Source organism: Equus przewalskii, unplaced genomic scaffold (assembly GCF_037783145.1).
Source record: "Equus przewalskii isolate Varuska unplaced genomic scaffold, EquPr2 ChrUn-13, whole genome shotgun sequence".
In the NCBI taxonomy this organism is placed as follows: Eukaryota; Metazoa; Chordata; class Mammalia; order Perissodactyla; family Equidae; genus Equus; species Equus przewalskii.
Window position 1 is genome coordinate 256045 of NW_027228750.1, and position 19414 is coordinate 275458.

General features: G+C 40.1%; 1 protein-coding gene across 50 annotated transcripts in view; it reads right to left on the minus strand.

The window, feature by feature from the left end:
• Nucleotides 1-19414, minus strand: part of PDE4DIP (phosphodiesterase 4D interacting protein) — a 176990-nt gene that overhangs the window by 74101 nt on the left and 83475 nt on the right. For 30 of the 50 annotated variants that reach the window (XR_011536717.1, XM_070607692.1, XM_070607695.1 and 27 more), the window contains 7 exons: nt 4073-4204; nt 3218-3337; nt 2886-2978; nt 2534-2746; nt 1488-1646; nt 488-601; nt 159-296 (listed from right to left, as the gene is read on the minus strand). Coding sequence is in view for 49 of the 50 variants with exons in the window: in XM_070607692.1 (XP_070463793.1) it covers nt 159-296; nt 488-601; nt 1488-1646; nt 2534-2746; nt 2886-2978; nt 3218-3337; nt 4073-4204 (969 nt within the window). In the remaining variant the exon portion in view is untranslated. Of the gene's footprint in view, nt 1-158; nt 297-487; nt 602-1487; nt 1647-2533; nt 2747-2885; nt 2979-3217; nt 3338-4072; nt 4205-11020; nt 13449-19414 lie in introns of those variants that run through there. The other 20 variants (XM_070607689.1, XM_070607690.1, XM_070607684.1 and 17 more) reach the window with 1 other exon arrangement.

A 19414-nucleotide genomic window follows, 5' to 3' on the forward strand; every position in this document is an offset into this window, starting at 1 on the left:
TAACAATGGAACTAATGACTGCTATTTTATTTGTTTTTAATTTTTTTTCTTAGAAAGCAAATTCCCTGGGTTTCAGAAAATCATGGAAGGGGCTGATGCTTCAGGCCCAGAATCCAGATGGGAGAGGGATACCAAGCCATGGCCGATTTCACCCTTACCTGCATGGTAGCTTCACTAGAGGAGAGGATGCTGCGCAATCTCTCCAAATCGTGATCTCGCTCTCTCACAGCAAGATGAAGCTGACGCAGCTCTTTTTCTTTCTCTTCTAGAGTGGAGAACTTTTCATCTATAGCCCGCTGCAAGGAAAGTAAGGACCCTAAAGCTCCATGAGATTCACTATTGCGATCACCCTCATTCAACAAGATTCCAAATATAAAGGAATGGAAAACCAACTCCAAAAAGTGGCAAATTAAGTAGACACACATTTCTATAGTACCTATGTGAATAGATTAATCCACAGAGTCAAGAACAAAATCATGGTACATACCTCTAGAGCAACATCTCTATCTTGTATTCGCTGCCGAAGTTTCTCAAGCAACATTTCATTTGCTTCAAGGGTTTTGTCTGAGTTATCTCGATACTGCAGGAGCTCCCGAAATTCCTAATGAGACCAAAAAGTATTTTCCATTATTCATTTACCCAATATTAACTGAATTCCTACACTATGTCTAGCAATTTGTTATTCAGGATAAAAACCAAAATGTGATCTCTCTCAAGGGGACCACAGTTTAGTAGAGATAACAGGCACATAAATTGTTAACTATTCTGCAGCACATATACATGTGTATACGTATACATATGTGTGTGGGTGTGTGTGTGTGTAGCTAGCAACTGGGGGAACAGAGGAGGCATTGTCTAACTCTGCCTGAAGGTGTCCCTAAAGACCCTTCACAAAAGAGGCTACATTTGCTCTGAGTCTTAAAGGACTAGCAGTTTCCCAAGCGAAGAAGTGCTGGAGGTATTTCTATCAAAGGAAAAATGTATGTGCAATATATGTGTCCTGTGAAAAAACTGTATGCTCAGCAAGAGGACTGAAGCTTAGAGTAGGTGGTGGAACTGATCACTCTTCTTTAGTGTTCCATTTTTCCCTAAAACTTTCATTTTATCATCTAAATAACTGTGGAAATTTCATACAGATGTCTTCACCTTCTAGACTGAGAGCACGGCCATATCCTCTCTTTCTCTTCCCAGCACCCATCACAGCGTCTGACTCACACAGCTGCTCAATAACAATTTGTTGACTATTTATTGCTTAAGTCTTCCAGGTCTACATTTATTGTTTCCTACATGTGCTGCTTAGCTTCTTGGCTCACAGACTGTACTTTGTATTTATTTCTATTTCTGTGGAATCCTCCTCACTCCTACCTCTCAATGTTCCACATGTAGCAGGTACTTAACACAGATGGATGAATACCTTGAGATTATAGGAACAGAAATTTTAGAGCTCTCTGAGCCCAATTTTAGTTGACATCATTATGTAGACTCACTTGAAGCAGCTGCTCTTTGTGACTCAGACTATGGTTTAGGTGCTGAATGTGTTGCTCCTGGGTTCGAATCTCATTGTATTTTTCAGCCTCCAGGGTATGAAGCTGTTGGCTCTTATTCTGCAGTTCTCCTTGTAGCTGCTGCAAGGCTTTTCGTAATTCCTGAATAAAAGAGATTCTCTTTTTTAAACAATCAAAAATTTTCACATGGTCATTAGACACGGAAGCCTTCAAACTTTCAAGGCATGTAGAACGAAATATAAAGTAGCAGAAAGTGCCATTCTTAAAATTACTATAGAAACATACATGAATCAAACGGGATGTGGGAAATTGTGGGAACTGTGGATGGCGGTGAGACATAAATTTGACATTATAGTTCAATATTTATTTTTGGTTTAAAAATCATAGATCTATATAACTACTAAGTTGGACTCTGTCCCACTGTAAACCTGGATCCTTTATTTTACAATAAGCTCAAGGATAGGATATTTTTACCATTCTTTTAAATCTTAAAAAGAGAAATCGATAGCATGTGTTTTAGGCTAACAAGATAAAGGAACCATTTAAGAGTTACGTGATTTTTTAAAAATATATATATACACGGCTAATTGTGTGTGACATTCCATTGACCTCGGTTGTTCTTCCCCACTTTTCTGTCTTGCTGACTTTTACCTATCCTTCAGGAATAACCTCAGATATCTCTTCCTTCATGAAGCTTTCCCCGACTTCCTTCCTCAGTCTCTACTGTATATTCCCATAGGACCCCATACATGCTTCCTCTACAGCATTTACCGCACTGAATTTCTGTTAATGTGACTGTCTCTCATAATAAATTACAAGTAACTTGAGAGGAAAAAGCCTGTGATGTTTACTCTTGCATTTCCAGAACACAGCCCAACATATGGCACATGGTAAGGGAGAAACAAATGTTGAACTGAATAACTTAGATTAAGCAGGCGAACTCAAGGGTTCAACACAAACTGTCCTGATAAAAAGTTATTATCAGGGCAAAGTCAGCATTTAGGGCCAGAAAATGATTAATGATTTACCTGGTTATGTTTCCAAGAAGCCTCTTTCTGCTGTTCTCTCTCACGGGTGGCAGCCTCTACAAACTGCACGCATCGTTTGGCATCAGCCAGCTGGCGTTCTTTTTGTCGTACCGCCCTCTGGAGCTTCTGTATCTCGAGCTGGCTGCAGAATAAAGCGCTCTGAAGATCAAGCAGAGCCACCTGTTGCTGAGCTTGGGAGGTACCCTCTGAGCTCTGAAAAGACAGTAAAAATCATCATCACAAGGAGGGCAAGCCCTGAGCAGCTGAGAACACCAACAAAACCAAGACTGTGATTGAGAATGTCACATCCCCAACTGGGGTCTCGCCTCCTGTCCTATGTGGCCTCACATACATGAAGCTGTCCAAGCTGGCTTTGGTGTAGCATTTCTCGGAGCTTTGCCATCGTGTCGTTTTGACCTTCAATCACCTGGTACAACTCCTCAGTCTGAAAAGGAGAGAGGGAACACCAAACATGTTAGTAAACTAAATACGAATTCTATTATCATACCTGTACAGATTTTAATAACAGGACTATTCCAAAATACCAATTTAGACTACACTACAATTTCTCTAGGCTAAGATCTGTTAGTCTGATAATATCCATTTCTACAAAATATGGAATACTTGTCTACTTTGATGGGGTAAATCATTTCCTCACAGGTCCTTAATTGTCAAATATTTTACCTCACTTTCCCTGCTCTTCAGAGTTTCCTTGAGGCTCTGAATTGTCCCATCTTGCTTCTGAGATGACTCCTGAGCAGCCTTTAGTTCACAGCTCATTTCACTCATTTTCTCTTGAAGAATCTGAATTCAGCAAAGAAAAACAGTTTGTTAAGTCAATGATTTCTTTTAACCTCAAATGCAACCATCAAGTCCTTCCTAAGTATAGGTTTAAAGGATTTCTTAGGGAATATGACCATGTTATTTTTTCCCCATATATAGTAACCATTAAGGTCCTATCATCAATCACAGCAAGAGAAAGTAGCAGGGAATATGAAATACTTCCTTTAGTGCTCAATTGCTTCAATTCTCAGGCACTGTGCTTTCTCTATGACGGCAGCCATACCAAGCACTTGTCCACATGAGTCACTGTGGATCCTTTACACACAGACCAAGGAGCTTCTGTTATCTAGTATAGGACAGTACACCACACAGACACACTAGCCCAGAAGCTCAGCAACCCAAATTGTGGGAATTTTCTTCTAAATAGATGTTAAATCCATGAGCTATAAAGGGGTGAGAAGTTAAGCTAAAGTCAAAACCACAAACCCCCTGTCTCGGCGCCTTACATAGTTACAGATTGCATTCAAGTTTTAACTAAACATCTGAAAGGCACTAGAAATTCTGACCTGTGCAGATGAGGCTAAAATCTTGATGAGACATAAAAGAATCACATTCTTAATCAAATATCCCCTAGAGCTCCAGGAATACACACTATCTATCTCCTAGGTCCTATTCAGAGGGGTTACCAGACTCAGGTAGAGCCAGTCACATCCTCAGGAAACTCTGTGATCTCCAAGGGCATGCTATCGATCATACCTTGTTGGTGGCCTCTGTTTGCTGGATTTTTTCCTGGAGTTCTGCCAAGTGGGAATCAGATACAGACTGTTGAGTTATAATGGGCTCATGTGAATTCAGTTTCTGTTGTTTGAGTAACTCTTCAGTCATGGGCTAGGAAGAAGGAATAAGACAAGTAAGTTGAGTTAAATGTAGCCAACAATAAATTTTAATTTTATCTTCAAATGTTTTTAGCATCTTTTGCCAGAGACTTAAAAAACCAGAGTGGTTGCATGCATTATCAGTATGAATTCCTGAAGACTGTCCTGTTTCTTATTAAGAGTACTGATTCGCTTCCATCCTTACGATACTCCCTAACTCCCCTCCCTACCTTTCTCCCTGAATTCACACAAATACTACATATTCAGTTAAAGCAAATAATTCAGAGTGTAAAGAGAAAGGAGGATTAAAAAGGGAAATGCTTATGAAGACCAAATGTATGCTTTATCCTATTTTCAATCAAGGAACTCAAAAGCTGCATCAAACTTAGACAATCCCTAAGAGAGGAAAAGCTATATTGAAACTACCTTTTTTATAACATGCCTGTTCACATTATTGGGAAAATGGGGCAGATTTTGAATACAGACTATCCATTAGATAACAGTATTTTTTTTTTTTAAATCTCTGTTAGATAAACTTTTTTTTTTTTTAAGATTTTATTTTTTTCCTTTTTCTCCCCAAAGCCCCCCAGTACATAGTTGTATATTCTTCGTTGTGGGTCCTTCTAGTTGTGGCATGTGGGACGCTGCCTCAGCGTGGTTTGATGAGCAGTGCCATGTCCGCACCCAGGATTAGAACCAACGAAACACTGGGCCGCCTGCAGCGGAGCGCGCAAACTTAACCACTCAGCCACGGGGCCAGCCCCTAGATAACAGTATTTTATCAGTACTAAATTTCCTAAATTTGATAACTGTACCATAGCTATGTAAGAGAGGTCCTTGTCTTTAGGAAATACATGCTTATTTAGTGTAAAGATGCACAATATCTGCAACTAATTCTCAAATGATTCAGGAAAAAAAATATGTTTATATAGACAGTGGGAGTGATAAAGCAAATGTAGAAAAATATTAGCAACTGGTGAATCTGGGTAAATACTAACAAGTGAGGAATCTTGGAGTTCTTTGTACTTCTCTTATGACGTCTCTGTAAGTTTGAAGTTATTTCAAAATAAAAAGTAAAAAAAAAGTTAAAAACAAATTTAAAAAATCCATAGTCATCTGAGAAGGAACTGTGTTTTATAGGAATATCAACTCACCAAAAAGATTCAGGAGAAAAAAAACATTATTTATATATGGGATGATCAATCTGACTAAGACAAACTTATTGAACTGTACCTAATATTCATTATAAGCTGAGGGTACTAAAATAAACTTTAGGAATTCAGTGTGGCATTAAATTCCATCTCCTCTCTCCCTGCCCTGTCCCACTCACTCCAATCAGGAAAAATATAAATCCATTAGGAAGAGAAAAAAGGTAACTGCTATTCATTTTTTCTTTCCCCTCACACTTTCCAACTCTGATCACCACCTTCCAGGTAGCGGGGTTACAGCTTACCTTAAATCTCTTCCTGCCAACAACTGACTGGAAGTATAAAGATTTTGGAAGAAAAATCTTTTTCTATTCTTCCAGGGCTCTTTACCAATTGTTTTTAACATCTATTAAGTACCATAATATGCAAACCACTGTGGGAGCTGGAGTGGGGAGCTACATAATAAAGGAACAAGGAAATACACAAAATATCAGTAGTGACAAGCCCTAAGCTATAAGATAGGAAAGCATGATAAAGTGGTTCAGTTACTCTAAATTGGTTGATCAGTGGAAGGTCTCTATCAGCAAGCATTTAAATGGAGATCTGCATGACAAGGAGCCAGTCCTGCAAAGATCTAAAGAACAATCTAGCCAGGGGGAACAGCTAATGGAAAAGGGTACATATGAGCTTGGGAAAGAGAAACACCTATGTAGCTAGAATAGCACTTTCCAATACAAATACAATGTGAGCCATATGTGTGATTTTAAAGTTTCTAGTAACTTCACTGACTAAAGTAAAAATAAATAGGTTAACTTAATTTTAATAAAATATTTTATCTGATCCAATGTATTATATCCAAGTTATCATAAACGTGTTTGATATAAAAATTATTAACAAGATACTTTACATTCTCTTCATACTGAGTCTTTGAAATTAGGGGTATACTTTACACTCACAGCACACCTCAATTCGGACCAGCCACATACGGCTAGTGGCCACCCTGCTGGGTAATACAGGGCTAGTAATATTCCATGAGGCAGTAAGGCAGGCAGGGGCCAGGTCATACATGGCTTCTGTGCACCTGGGTGAATGAAGGTGGAGTTTATTCTCATTGAAATGAGAATGGACTGCAGCATTTCTAACAGAAAAGTAATCCAATCGTATTTAAACCTTAAAAAGATCACTCTGGCTGCTCTGTGGTGAATGTACTGTTGGGGAGCACCAGGAGAAACCGGACCGGCTGGGAGCCTACTGCAGTAGTGTAGGTAAAAGATAAGAGTGGCAGTGATGGGGAGGAGAGAAAGGGATAGACTTGGATCTGTTTTGAAAGAAGAGTCAACAGAGCTAGCGGGAGAAAGAGAAAGATAGAAGCAGCAGGGATAATGACTCCTAGAAAAACTGGATTTTTGTTCTTAGGGGTATAAGAGGGAGCCTTGCCCTGAAGCAATGTCAATTACGTCACACTACGGGAAAGGTAACTATTTTAATAGATATTTACAACAATTCTAACTGATAAATAATTTTCTCATTTATTTAATAATAAAACATACTCTACAAAACTTAGCTTCTTACTTCCTCAGTGTAAATATCTCTCCAATAAGTTATTATATTTTTCAAATTTAAACTATAACAAGCAGAATTAAAGAAAATAGCTTCAAGTTTAAAACAGAAGGTGCTCATATTTACTCACTTTACACCAAAGAATCTTAGAGCTGTGAAGAAACTTTGTAAACCACCCAGTCCCATTTTATGTTTGAGGAAATGGGGACTTAGACAAGGTAAGTAATTTGTCCAAAGTTACACAAGAAATCAGGGAACAGGATCCAAGTAAACCCAATGCACTTCCGTTGGTAATGCATCTGTTATCTCTGTAGACCCATTGCCTACCAGAATGCATGGAATATTGCAGGGACCAAAATGTGTTTAGTAAGTGAACAAGAACAATAAAAATAAAAGCAAAAAAACAAATACAGGCCTGTCTCCTAATTCTCGGCCCAATGTTCTAATATTTCAGTGGCTCTCATAGAAACAACACCAGATAGATAGATATCTAATACAGATATTTCAAGAGCAACTTTAAAGCCAAACAGTGCCACAGAAAAGTACATAATGAATATGGGTCTCATCTGTACCCATCTTGGCATGAATAATAACAGAAAACCCCTACTTCTGTAAACATAATGTTTTCACTTAAAAACTGGAATATGTTTCTTCTTTATTCATTATGCTTCATTATTTTACATCTTAGAAGAACGTCCCTTCAGATAACAGTCTGCCAAAAGAGCACTTAGCAAAGGCCCCCTGAGTCAACAGCTCATCATGAATTCTTGTGAAGTATCAAATACGTAAACGATCACTCTTACAAAGATTTTGTAGAGCCTGAAATCAGTAATACTTGACTTGGTTGAATCAGTGTTAATCTCCAGACTATCAGCCACTAAAATCATGTTGTAATAATAATAATATTTTAAATTAAGTTGCTTTTGACTCAGTTAGGACAAATGCTTTCCAGCATCAGAAAAAACAACTGCTCCCAGGCCTAATGTTGCATAATGTGAGACCTTTAGACTAAAAGGTAGTTATTTAGATCTCTGGGTTACCAGCATTCTTCTTGGCACTTTCCTAGTCCTCACAATAGTAAGTCATAGATCTCGAACTGCTGTAATTTTCTATCCTACTGTTAATAATAGAAGATACACAAGAACCATCAAGTAGTATAAAATTAAAGGCCTAATCTTTGACCAGCATCTAATGCTTACACTTTTCAAAGGGCCTGATTAGGTTACGGAGCTAAGCTATGGGAGGGATGAATTTACCACAGTCACACAGGAGCAGACCTTAGCATTGCAACACTTGAAATAAAGAGCTCCTTTTCTTTGAATTTAGATAGAAAAGGAAATTGCACATGGGTCAGAGCTAAATTGATGTTTACCAAGGGACCACACCCCTCCTATCATAGCTTTTCTAGTTCAGAAAAGCCAGACAATAAAGAAGGAAATTACCAGCTGGAATAAGGCTTCAAACCTTTCTTTACGTATCTGAACAACCCTGGGTCTTCAGGTATAAATTCTGTAGAAGGCAAATAAATCAACTTGTGTAATATCAGAAAATTAGTGAGCAGGAGAACTACTCTGTTGCATCGTTCTCTAATATAAGAAAGTAAGAAGGAAAGAGGGAAAGAAGAAAAGCAATCAGGAGGAATGCCGATGGTGACATTTAATAGTGCACAGAATGGGGTAAGTGGAGGATTAAACAAAGGAATCAAAGTGATCTTACAGAACAATCTCGCTCTTTAAGACAAGAGCTTTGCTTTGCATTTGTAATAGAATTTAGCTAAAGGAAATTCTTTTGCTTTCATGGTTTTTTCTTTCTACAAACTAAAAAGAGAACTAATAAAAGTAACTTACATTTATTTCTCTTCTTTCCACATTCGTTCAAAGAAATAGACAAAAACCAGTCTGCCTTTGTCCCACTTAGCTCTGGTTTTGCCATAAAGCACAACAGGGCTTAAGGAGCTTAAAAGTCAACCAGACTTAAACAATAGATCACAGATCCAAGATACACATTTTATTTACAAACACTTTGAGCCCAATTTATCTAATTCCTCCACATCCCTAATTATTTGAGAAAATGGCACAGTAATTAAACACCATGATTCTTCAAGCTGAATCTTATTTTCTCCCCCCTCTTGAAGTTTTATTATTCTACAGACAGTAAAGTATGTAAGCCAAGTGACAGCAGAAAGGTCATACACTACTGTTTTAAAGGTCTACTTTTCTAAGGTCCAAATTTAGAGAAGTAAAGGGACTTGACCTAAAGATACAGTTACCATAGTATAAATATGCTCATCAGGATGATAATTTTCCTCACAGAATCACTAAAGAATCCTTCTGGAATCCTCAGGTTATACAAAGAAGGCTCTTCATTTAAAATAAGTACTTATTTAATCCAATGTACATCAGGCAATGTGGTTTAATACACAGAATTACAAGATCTTGGCTGAGAATGGTTGGGAATCTTCAGCTCTTGCCTGGGCTAAGCTATTTAAACCATGAGCTTTCCATATCTCTAAACTGAGAGCCTGAATGAGATGATCTTTAAAATCATTCCCAACTCCAAAATTTGTTGAGTTCAGGCACCAAAAGATAGCATTTTTAATTAAATAGAGAGAAAAAACTCCTTTTGTTTTGCCTGTAATTTTCTAAGTCTTTACCTTTCTACAATATTGGCCATATTTGAGAGGGGAAAAAGCTTATTTCCCACCCATCCTGCCCAGACTACTTTTAGATCCTAATATGAAAACACCATATTTAATTTATGACATCTATGTGTCTGGTCACAGAAATACCGTAATGCCCAAATTTAGCTGTGAGGCTCCACTGAAAGAAAAGGAAGCGAAAGAAAAGAAGTACACAAGCATCAGGCATACTAATACTTACCATTTTATACAAATAAAAACACATTTTAAAACTTTCTCCTATTTATACTTATTTCATAACACTTTCATATAGGCTGTTTCTGACAATTTGTGTAAATTTACAATTTCTTCCATTTTTTGCTTAAGTTCTTATTGTGATGCAGATTTTATATATAATAGAACTACTTTTCAAAAATATCAAGTGACAATCCACAATTTCATTTATTATCAAGCTCTACATTTCTAGGACGATGTTGACCGGTAGCAGGCTTTCAAAAAATGCCTTCTAGATTGTCTACTCTTGTAATGGTAACACTAAAGAATTTGTATCATGTAAAACATATCAGATGTTTCACAAAGTTAATTGAACCTAACATTTACTGTTGCTGTAGAAACAAAATAGCATCTGTCAGGTCCCTGTATACAGTTGAATTTAAAAGGTTCGTATGAAATCAGTTGGGCAGATATGAATAGCTTAAATTAAGATCAACTGCCATCTTCCAGTCATTAAGAAATTCAAAAGAGTATGATGGATGAAACCCTAACACCCAATAATGGATGAACCTTTCTTAATATCTAATATCTTCTAAAAACAGCTCACTAGACAAAGGGGCTGTGAATAATTTTCATCTTAACATTTTAAATGACAACACTTGCATTCCCAAGTCTCTTTTATGAACAAGTCATCATTATTCCTCAAATGACCTATTAATTTATTATAAATACTGCCCAGATGTTACAATACTTTGGTGGATTAATAGATTTTCCCCAAAACTTTCCCCTATGCTCTAATCAGTTTAAGGCATATCTGGGGATGAAAGGCTTAACGTTCCAGGGAGAACTCACTCACTTACAGAATGGGAGAAAAAACCATATATCTAAAAATGAAAAAAAAAACAAAAAAGAAGGGGGGAAAAAACCAAAAAAGAGGTAAGAGGCAAGAATTCTAGTGCCAAAGACTAAATATCTTTTTATAGGGTAAAAATGAATTAGGAGTCTTTATCTTTTTGTCTCTAAAAGGTGCAATTTTGATAATTAACAGGAAGACAACAGATATTTTACAAAGAGGATTGTGAAAAGCAAATTATTTTAGTGTGAATCACATTTACTAAATGGGACACAAGCAAAAGGTGCAGCAAAAAAGGGGTCCAATGATTAACTTCCTCCAGTCTGGAATATTATTAACCTTCACCTAGACAAATTATGTGATGCCTGAGGCCAGCTAACTATGATCAGAAAGGTACCATGTTGCCATTTTGTCTACCTGGACCCGGAGTGGCAAATAATCTTCACAGAGATCATCCCACAGCTCCTGCAGATCTGAAATCTCCAAAGGATAACTCACAGGTGTCTTGTAAAGGGGTTTCAAAGATCTGTTAAGGAAACCAGAACTAACTCCATCTGTCATGATATGGCCAGGCCTGGCTCCAGGTGGGCTGGATTTCACTGGAATAGGAAGCTTGCTCCCTCGGGGACTCTGGATGGGCTTATAATCAAGACCTTTAATCATGCTAAGAGCTAGCTCCAGCTTGTGGTGACACATATGCTGTGGAGCCTGTTCATCTGAACAGCAGTCACACTGTACAAGTTCCTTTGCACTTCTCTCAGTTTCCTCATCCTTTTGTTGTGGAGCACTAGCCTGGACACTTGCATCCAAAGATTCCACAGAAGATCCCGGTGTCCCTTCCTCCATGCTTTCTCCATCTGGAGGTACCTTTGTGCTTGGTAAGTCCGGTGGACCAACCTCAGACAATGCTGGTTCTTCAGTGCAGATGCTGGTGGACCACCTGGTAGAAGGGCCACACGAGATACTTCTGGCCACCTTTCGAGGCACCTTACAAACGGCTTCATAGTCAGAATCAGCAACCCGCAAAGCTGCACAACCACGGCATCTCCTGGGTCGGTTTCCAGGGCCTTCCGAAGCATGACAGCTGTGTAGCTCCTGAATCTGATCCTCATTTTCTATCCAACACTCAAACCCCGAATAGGCAAAGTCTTCCTGGAGCAGCGCAGAGTATCTTACATCGGGTAAACCGGAAATGTCAACCGTCCCATTCCCCGCCTTGGTCTCCGCGCCAGCGTCATCGTTATTCTTCCGATACATGCTAGCAATGCAGAACTTGAGGCGGTCCTTCTCCAGCAGCAGCTTCTGCAAACGCTCAATAGAAAGGGCTTCGATCCTGGCAATAACTGTGTCGAATCTATAGATCCGATCAAGCATGAAAGCACACTTGCTGCAAGCAAACTCGGCTTTGCCATCGCGAGAGACATCCTTGCCCAGGACGTGCGAAAGCAGAACCTGGAGGTTGAGCTTGGATGCAGTGTGGAAGATCCAGCGCCGCTGGTTTCCACACAGCTCCCGGGCACAGATCCTGCAAACCTCCTTCATCTTCCCTCCTAGCGGTTGCCGAGCTTCCCGGAGGCGACTGCTGCGCGGTGATCACTCACTGGCACTTGGTTGCGCTCCCTCTCCCGCCTCGGTGGCCTCTGGCCGGCATGGCACAGCCGGGTGGGGTCCCCACTCTGCAGGTGCGCACCTCTGCCACCCTCGCGCCGGCTGTGGGTACCAGAGTGGTCAGCCCCGCCCCTCGGGGAGGAGGCGGGCGTAGAAACGCCTCCGGGGGATGCTGAGCGACAGCGGCGCAGGCCGCGCGCGGAACCTGCCCTGTCTCCTCCAGCTGTCTCTCCCGCCAGCCGCCGCGTCCTCAACGTCCTCCCTTTCAGCAGGCTGAGTTCGCGGTACACTAGCGGCCGCCCGCTGCTGACGCAAAGACTCAGAGATGGAGGGCCAGGTTTCAAGATGGCGCCAGCAGCTCCGCGCCTGCGGCCACCGGCACGTTCCTCTGGGAGCTGTAGTCCGCAGGACGGCTCCCCGCTCTGCGCATGCGGACTGGCGAGTGTGTGCCCCTTACCCCAAATCCAGTCACTGCTCCTCGCGGTGGAACGCAGACCTGGCTCACAATGGGTACCGGGTGGAGAGCAGCATGGACGCTAACCGCTGCCACGCCGCTTTCATCTGTTAAGACTTCACCAAAAAAGCGCACCAGTTCCCTCGTAGATCCTCCCTTCTGCCCCTGGGGGATGTCCCGAGGCTCTGCGTGGGGAGGAGAAAGCCGATTCCCCTCCCTCCCTCTCCACGAGTACTGCCACGTACTCTGGATGAAGCAGCCTGGCAGCGCCACTAGGTACCGCTGCGCGCCGCCTCCCTCCCGCCTGCAGACCCACCGTTTCGCCCTACCCAGTTCACTGCCGGGATTAAAAGGCCCTGGGGCTGTGGTCACAGGCTGGGAGAAAGGGTGGATAAAAGCAGAGGGGGCAGGTAGGGCGGATTTTAGGAGGTTCGGTTCAACCTGTCCCTCGACCATTGGGAGTATCTAGAAAAGAAGACCTGTTTCTCCTCTCGCGATGTTTGAGGGCGAGGGGGTGGTTCAGCACCCCTGGATAATTTGCCCTTTTTTAGAAAAGAAATCAAGAGGGCACAAAGCAGTCACCTGAGAAAGAGTCCAACAGATACCACGTGACTGCAGCTTGTTAACCAAGATTTTGAAGATAATAAGAGAAAAAAGGGACTTTTTCAAGAATGTAGATACCTGAGAGTAGATTACCATCATCGAATTCTCTTTCAGGTTCAGGAAGACTGCAGTCTTTATTTTGGGGGTGGGAAGGGTAGACAAACACTAGAACAAAAGACCTAGTTTCCTTGAGTGAGTCCAGAGTGTCAGGGAGTGCTGCCCTCTGCAGAAATAGGGCTGGGAATTTCACTGACTTCAGCTAGTATCCTGTCTTATTCAACACCATGCAGTGTTGGGTATAGAACTTGTAATGCACACAAAAAGTAGGGGGAAGCTGGAGCTCTCTCTAGGTGGAATCCAGGTGCCAACTACCATTTATAATAAAGAATTTTCTCCCTCGCTTGAGAGGCATGCAAAAACCAGTTGGGAGGGGAAAACAATCCCAGAGATCAGCTGGAGTTCCCCAGAGCAGGACAGTTCCCAGTTACAATAATGCTAAATCTCACCAACTTGACCTTGTGAGCTAATAAGGCCAGCAACAGTCTAAATATTTCTGAACCTCATCTCCAGGACAGAGCCCATACTCCTAAGCTTGAAGATACCCAAATGCCTTCAATGAGAGCTCATAATAAACCAGCAAACTTCTTACTGAGGATTAAATGAGATGATTTGGAGGAAGTACTTTAACAATGTTTGGCTCATTAAATAATAGCTAATATTTGTTATTTTAATATTATAATAAAGGGACTATTTTAAAGTAATTTTAAAACTTTATGGGGGACTTCACACATAGATTGCATTGTTCTCTTATTTAATCACCAAAACAAAATCTTAGTAGCTCCATCGTGAGAGAGAAGGACTGGCCTTACAGCTTTGGGCTTCATAGGTTACACAACTTGGTATATGTGATTTCACCTAAATATGGATGTTCTGGCCCTAAAACCAAGAAGGTAAAATAGAGTTCCAAGTAAAACTCACTAGAGCTGCATTTTTGCCTGTGTCTAGGTATATGAGCTTCAAAGTCAGAAGAAATGAAACAATAGTCTAGAATACACAGCAAACTATAGATAGGCAAAGAGTTTCTGGACTCACCCTACTGACAGACAGACTGCCTGCCAGGACACTTACCCGCTGTACCCTGTCTTAAGTATTGTCCTAAAGAGCAGCAAGGACTCAAAGGTCCATGAAAGTGCCAATTAAGACATTAATCAAGGCCTCATCTTTGACAGTCAATGCAAGCCACATTTTTGCTATTGGGGAAAATACTCATGAAACAAAGTAATTAAGGAAACAAGCGCTCTTCAGGAGCAAATTCAAAATAATACTTTGCGTTATTCTCTATTCCTTAAGATTTTGCATCTGACCCACAGTCTCTAAATTTTACTAACAATATGTAGATAGCCTAGTGCACAAGTGCAAGTCAGTACAAACGCTGAAAAGACATTTCCCATTGAAGGATAAATATGCTTGCTATAAGTAAAGCTCAACATACTGAATGAGAGATCTATATATATCTAGGCTTCCAACAACAGATAGGAATAAACCACTCAACAATCAAAGAGAATCTTAAGATAGCACTCTATTCAGTCCTAGAGAAAATATTTAAAAACCATTTCTCAAGAAGTGGATAGTAAATTATAGTATTAGAACTAGTCCTAACATGATTATTTGGTATTATAAAATAATTTAATCCCAACTGAAAGATCACTGGTGTATAGATGACAAAATTTGAAAATAAAATTAAAAAATAAAACAGAAAAATTATGTGATAAATTCAGCACTTTATCAAGATCATCTTGGTCAAGATTTTATTTAACACTGGCTACCTATGGAGAGGCAAGAAAAATGGAGGGCTGAACAGGAACATTTACTTTTATTCTATATACAATGTATCCTTTGAATTTTTGGCAATGAATGTGTATTTACGTATTATTTAAAAAATTTTTAAAACAGAATATTCTATAGTTAAAACTAAGAATTGTGCCAATTTAACACACTAATATCAGAATCTAAGTGGTAAAACTTGAACCTAAAATGAGAATGTTTGTAATATATGTGTTAAATATTAGATATTATATATCTGTGGACAACTTATATAAACAATAGTTCAAAGGGGATATACAAGTTATTAAATAGTGATTATGTCTAGAGAATGGAATTATGGATACTTATTTTCTTCCTTCCTCATCTGCATTTTGTAATTTTCATTTGTAGTCTATAAATAAGCATGTATTGCATTTATGTTAAGAAAAAAAGTGTTACTAAGAAAAAAGTAGGATAAACACATTTTGGTATATTTATACAATGCACTATTAACCAGCAATAAAAAAGAATGAACTCTGATACCCACAACATGAATGAATCTCAAAAACGTGTTAAGAGAAACAAGCCATATACAAATCAGTACATCCTGGGGTTGGCCTAGTGGCATAGCAGTTAAGTTCACACGCTCCACTTCAGCTGCCTGGGGTTCACTGGTTCAGATCCCAGGCGCAGACCTAGGACCTATGCACTGCTTATCAAGCCACGCTGTGGCAAGCATCCCACATATAAGGTAGAGGAAGATGGGTATGGGTGTTAGCTCAGAGCCAATCTTCCCCAGCAAAAGAGGAGGATTGGCGGCGGATGACGTTAGCTCAGGGCTAATCTTCCTCAAAAAAGAAAAACAAAAAGAGGAGGAATAGCAACAGATATTAGCTCAAGGCCAATCTTCCTCACCGCCCCCCCCCCAAAAAAAGATAGTTTAAAACAGATTGCTGGGACCTACCTCCTAGAGTTTCTGATTCAGTTGCTCTGGGCTGTGGGCCCAAGAATTCCTAACAAATTCCCAGATCTTGCTGATGCTGCCGTCTGGGAACTACACTTTGAAAACTACTGAATTAGAACTATCCTAAACTGTATTCAGAAAAATCTCAGTCAAAAGATTAGAAGTTCTGCAGATAAATGGAAACACCCATCAATGATGAAGAACTAGTTACAAAATTGTTGAATTTGGAGAACTGTATCCCCATTTGGAATAAGATTCCTAAGTATTATTATGGTAGGGACGTTTGGCACTATCTCTATTTTGATCTCTAGATTGTGGGGCCTAAGAAGTATCTCTTAGAACTGTAGCCACTTTTGTACCCCCTGTGTTGTAATGTTTCTAAGACCTAATTCTGAGCTGGAAGGGAGTTTCCAAAAGAATCTGAGAGGTGGAAAATCCCCTTGTCCTAAACCAGTTGCATTAGGTTTCATTGCCCTAGTTATGACATTGGAAATAGCTGTTCTAATTACTAAAAACTATGCCAAAAAAAAAGAAGAGATTCTGGCAGAGAAGTTAAAGCAGATGAGGAAATGGAAGAATATCAAAGTAAAGCCCATTGGGATTTATGGTAACACCACAAGCATGTGCATGATTTCCCTGTGCTGGTTGGAAATCTTTAAGAAACCAGAAACAATTATGCTTTGCATTAACTAATAACACAGCATTTCGAAACACTCGTTTGAAAGCCAGGAGATTTCCAGTTCAACTACAGATTGCCTTAATAGGGCTATCAGCAGAATACATCTTAAAATAGTAAACAAGAGTCTTTCAAGTTAAGTTATTAAATACCCATAGCTGTTGAAGTGAATTTTAAATTATACGTTAAATCAATCGACCAATGAGTCAGAATCTATGCAATCTCAGTATGTCTTTTCTCTGTCTTCAGTGAGATTTCAGTTTATTTGAAGGGGAGAAAATGTGCATACTATGATTAAAACAATTTATTGGTAAACTAAATGGTACTGATTTGAATTCAATGTCAGTGCACGAAAGTTGAGATTAGTATGGGCTAATATATTAGTTGAAGCGGGTAAGAGTGGCACTTGAGATGGGTCTTAGAATGAAAGAAACAAAGGAAGGGACTCCAGAAAAAGAAAACAGCATCAGCAGAAGTCTTGGAAAGTTCGGTTTAAACACAGTGCTAGGCTGCAGCTAAGGGGAGATGCTGGAGATTTTGTTTGACCTTTGAATGACCAGGTTCATCCTACGCCATACATCTTATCCGCTATAATTGCTCATTCAAAGAGCGTGTATGAAGGGCCAGCTGTAAGCCAGACATTCAGCTGTGGTACTATGGAGGGCCTTGGCAACTAAAATTTGGTTAATGTTTGGCAAAGGCAAAAGAATTTGGACTTACTGTTATGGCATGATGAAAACTTTATTTTAGGAAGATGAGCCAGGCACTTGGATGGATTGGAGTTTCAGGGAGAGATTATGGGATGGTTATGGGAAGACCTGCTAAAAAGCCACTGCAATTATTCATATGTGGGTAAGAAAGGTCTGGTGTGGAAATGGAAAAAAAGTGGTAAATATGAGAATCATTTTGAAGGAATGAAAAGCAGGACTTGATGACATACATGCAGAGAGGATGAAGGAAAAGAAAGGGTTAAAAATGGAGCTAAGGTTTTTGGTCTGGAAGACTGATAGAAGAAATGGTCTAAATGAACAAAAATGTGGGAGTCGGAAGAGTCCATTTAGAAAAGTGAAAAATTTTGACTGGGGACATGCTGAGTTTAGGTGATCGAGAAAACTAATGGAAAAACTAAGTGGAACTCTTCTGCAATCAAAGCACACGTAAGAGGGAGACAGAATCTCAAGAATGAGAGGGATGGGGGCCAGCCCGGTGGCACAGTGGTTGAGTTCGCATGTTCTGCTTCGGCAGCCCGGGGTTCATCAGTTCGCATCCTGGGTGCAGGCCTACGTACCACTGATCAAGCCATGCTGTGGCAGGTGTCCCACATATAAAGTAGAGGAAGATGGGCATGGATGTTAGCTCAGGGCCAATCTTCCTCAAAAAAAAAAAGAAGAAGAAGAAGAAGAATGAGAGGGATGGTTAACACGGTCAAAAGCTAGAGAGAGATCAGCAAGAGAGATGCGGTCAGGCATATTTTCCGTAACAGGGTTGATTTGGCAACTTCAGAGTTGTTACCTTTAATTCCTCAGAATCATTCCCTGTCAAGCCAGACACTAAATTCTTTCCAATCCTTTTTCTGAACATCTCTTGCATGTTGAGAAATGTTTCTTAACATTTTCACTACACTTTTCATTTCAGGTTCTTGAAACCTGAATCACGTCACTGTGAAAGATGACATGAGTGGAGCCATATTAAAATAGAGCCAGAGCAGCCATTTCAGAGGAATTGCCTTGCATGTCTTGTTTTATCTTGTAAACTGGACCAAACCACTAGCGTTCCAAGAAGTCAGTAAGGACAAGAATATCCTGTCTGTAAGGACTGATGAAATTGGATTTTGCTGATGACAGGATTACTAACCAATCATTGAAGTACAAGTCTAGCCTTTTCCGGAAGATCAACCTCAGTTCAATCCATGAAGTACAAATCTAGCCTCACCTTACCCAACACCAATGAACATTTCTTTAACACAACTCACCTCATCCTCCCTTTTTCCCATAAAAACCCTAAGCCCCTCTCCTGTAATCAGGACACTATTTGGGTTTCTACCTGAATCTGTGCTCCCTCAATTACAATTATTTGATCCCAAACAAATGCTTTGCCTCTTAAACTGGGTTCTGTTTGTGTAGGTTGACATCACACAGCCCTAGAAGCTTACCCCTCTAATCATTCTGCACACTATTTCCAGGACATTCATAGTAAAGATCCATCATTGTCCACTACCTATTGGATGAAACCCAAAACCTTAGCTTAGCACTTAAATATCTCTACAAAAATATCCTAATCTACTTTTCAGCTTCATCTCCTACTTCTTATCTAACCAGATAGTGACAGGGTAAATTTTTGGATTTAAATTTGTTTTGTTACCCGTACACCCGTCTCCCTCTTTTCTGGTCTAATGGTCAGGCCCTTAGCAGTCCCTTGACTAAGAGTTTTTGAAGGGTAAAGAGCAGAGGCTGAAGTCAAATGCATTTCCTGACTCTTAAAAAATTCTAAACCAAATGAGAAGATTAAGCCAAGTGTCCCAGGGCGGAGAGGAGAGAGAGAAATGTCTTTGAGGTCAATAAAAGAAGAGAGAGTGAGCTTTCACCCAGATGGGGAAGAGACTGGGGGTCAAAGAGTAACAAGGACCCACCTCCATTCCATATCAGTGCCCTGGGGAGGCAGCAGGCCCTGGGGGGAGAAGGCAATGGGTGACTTGGACAGGCC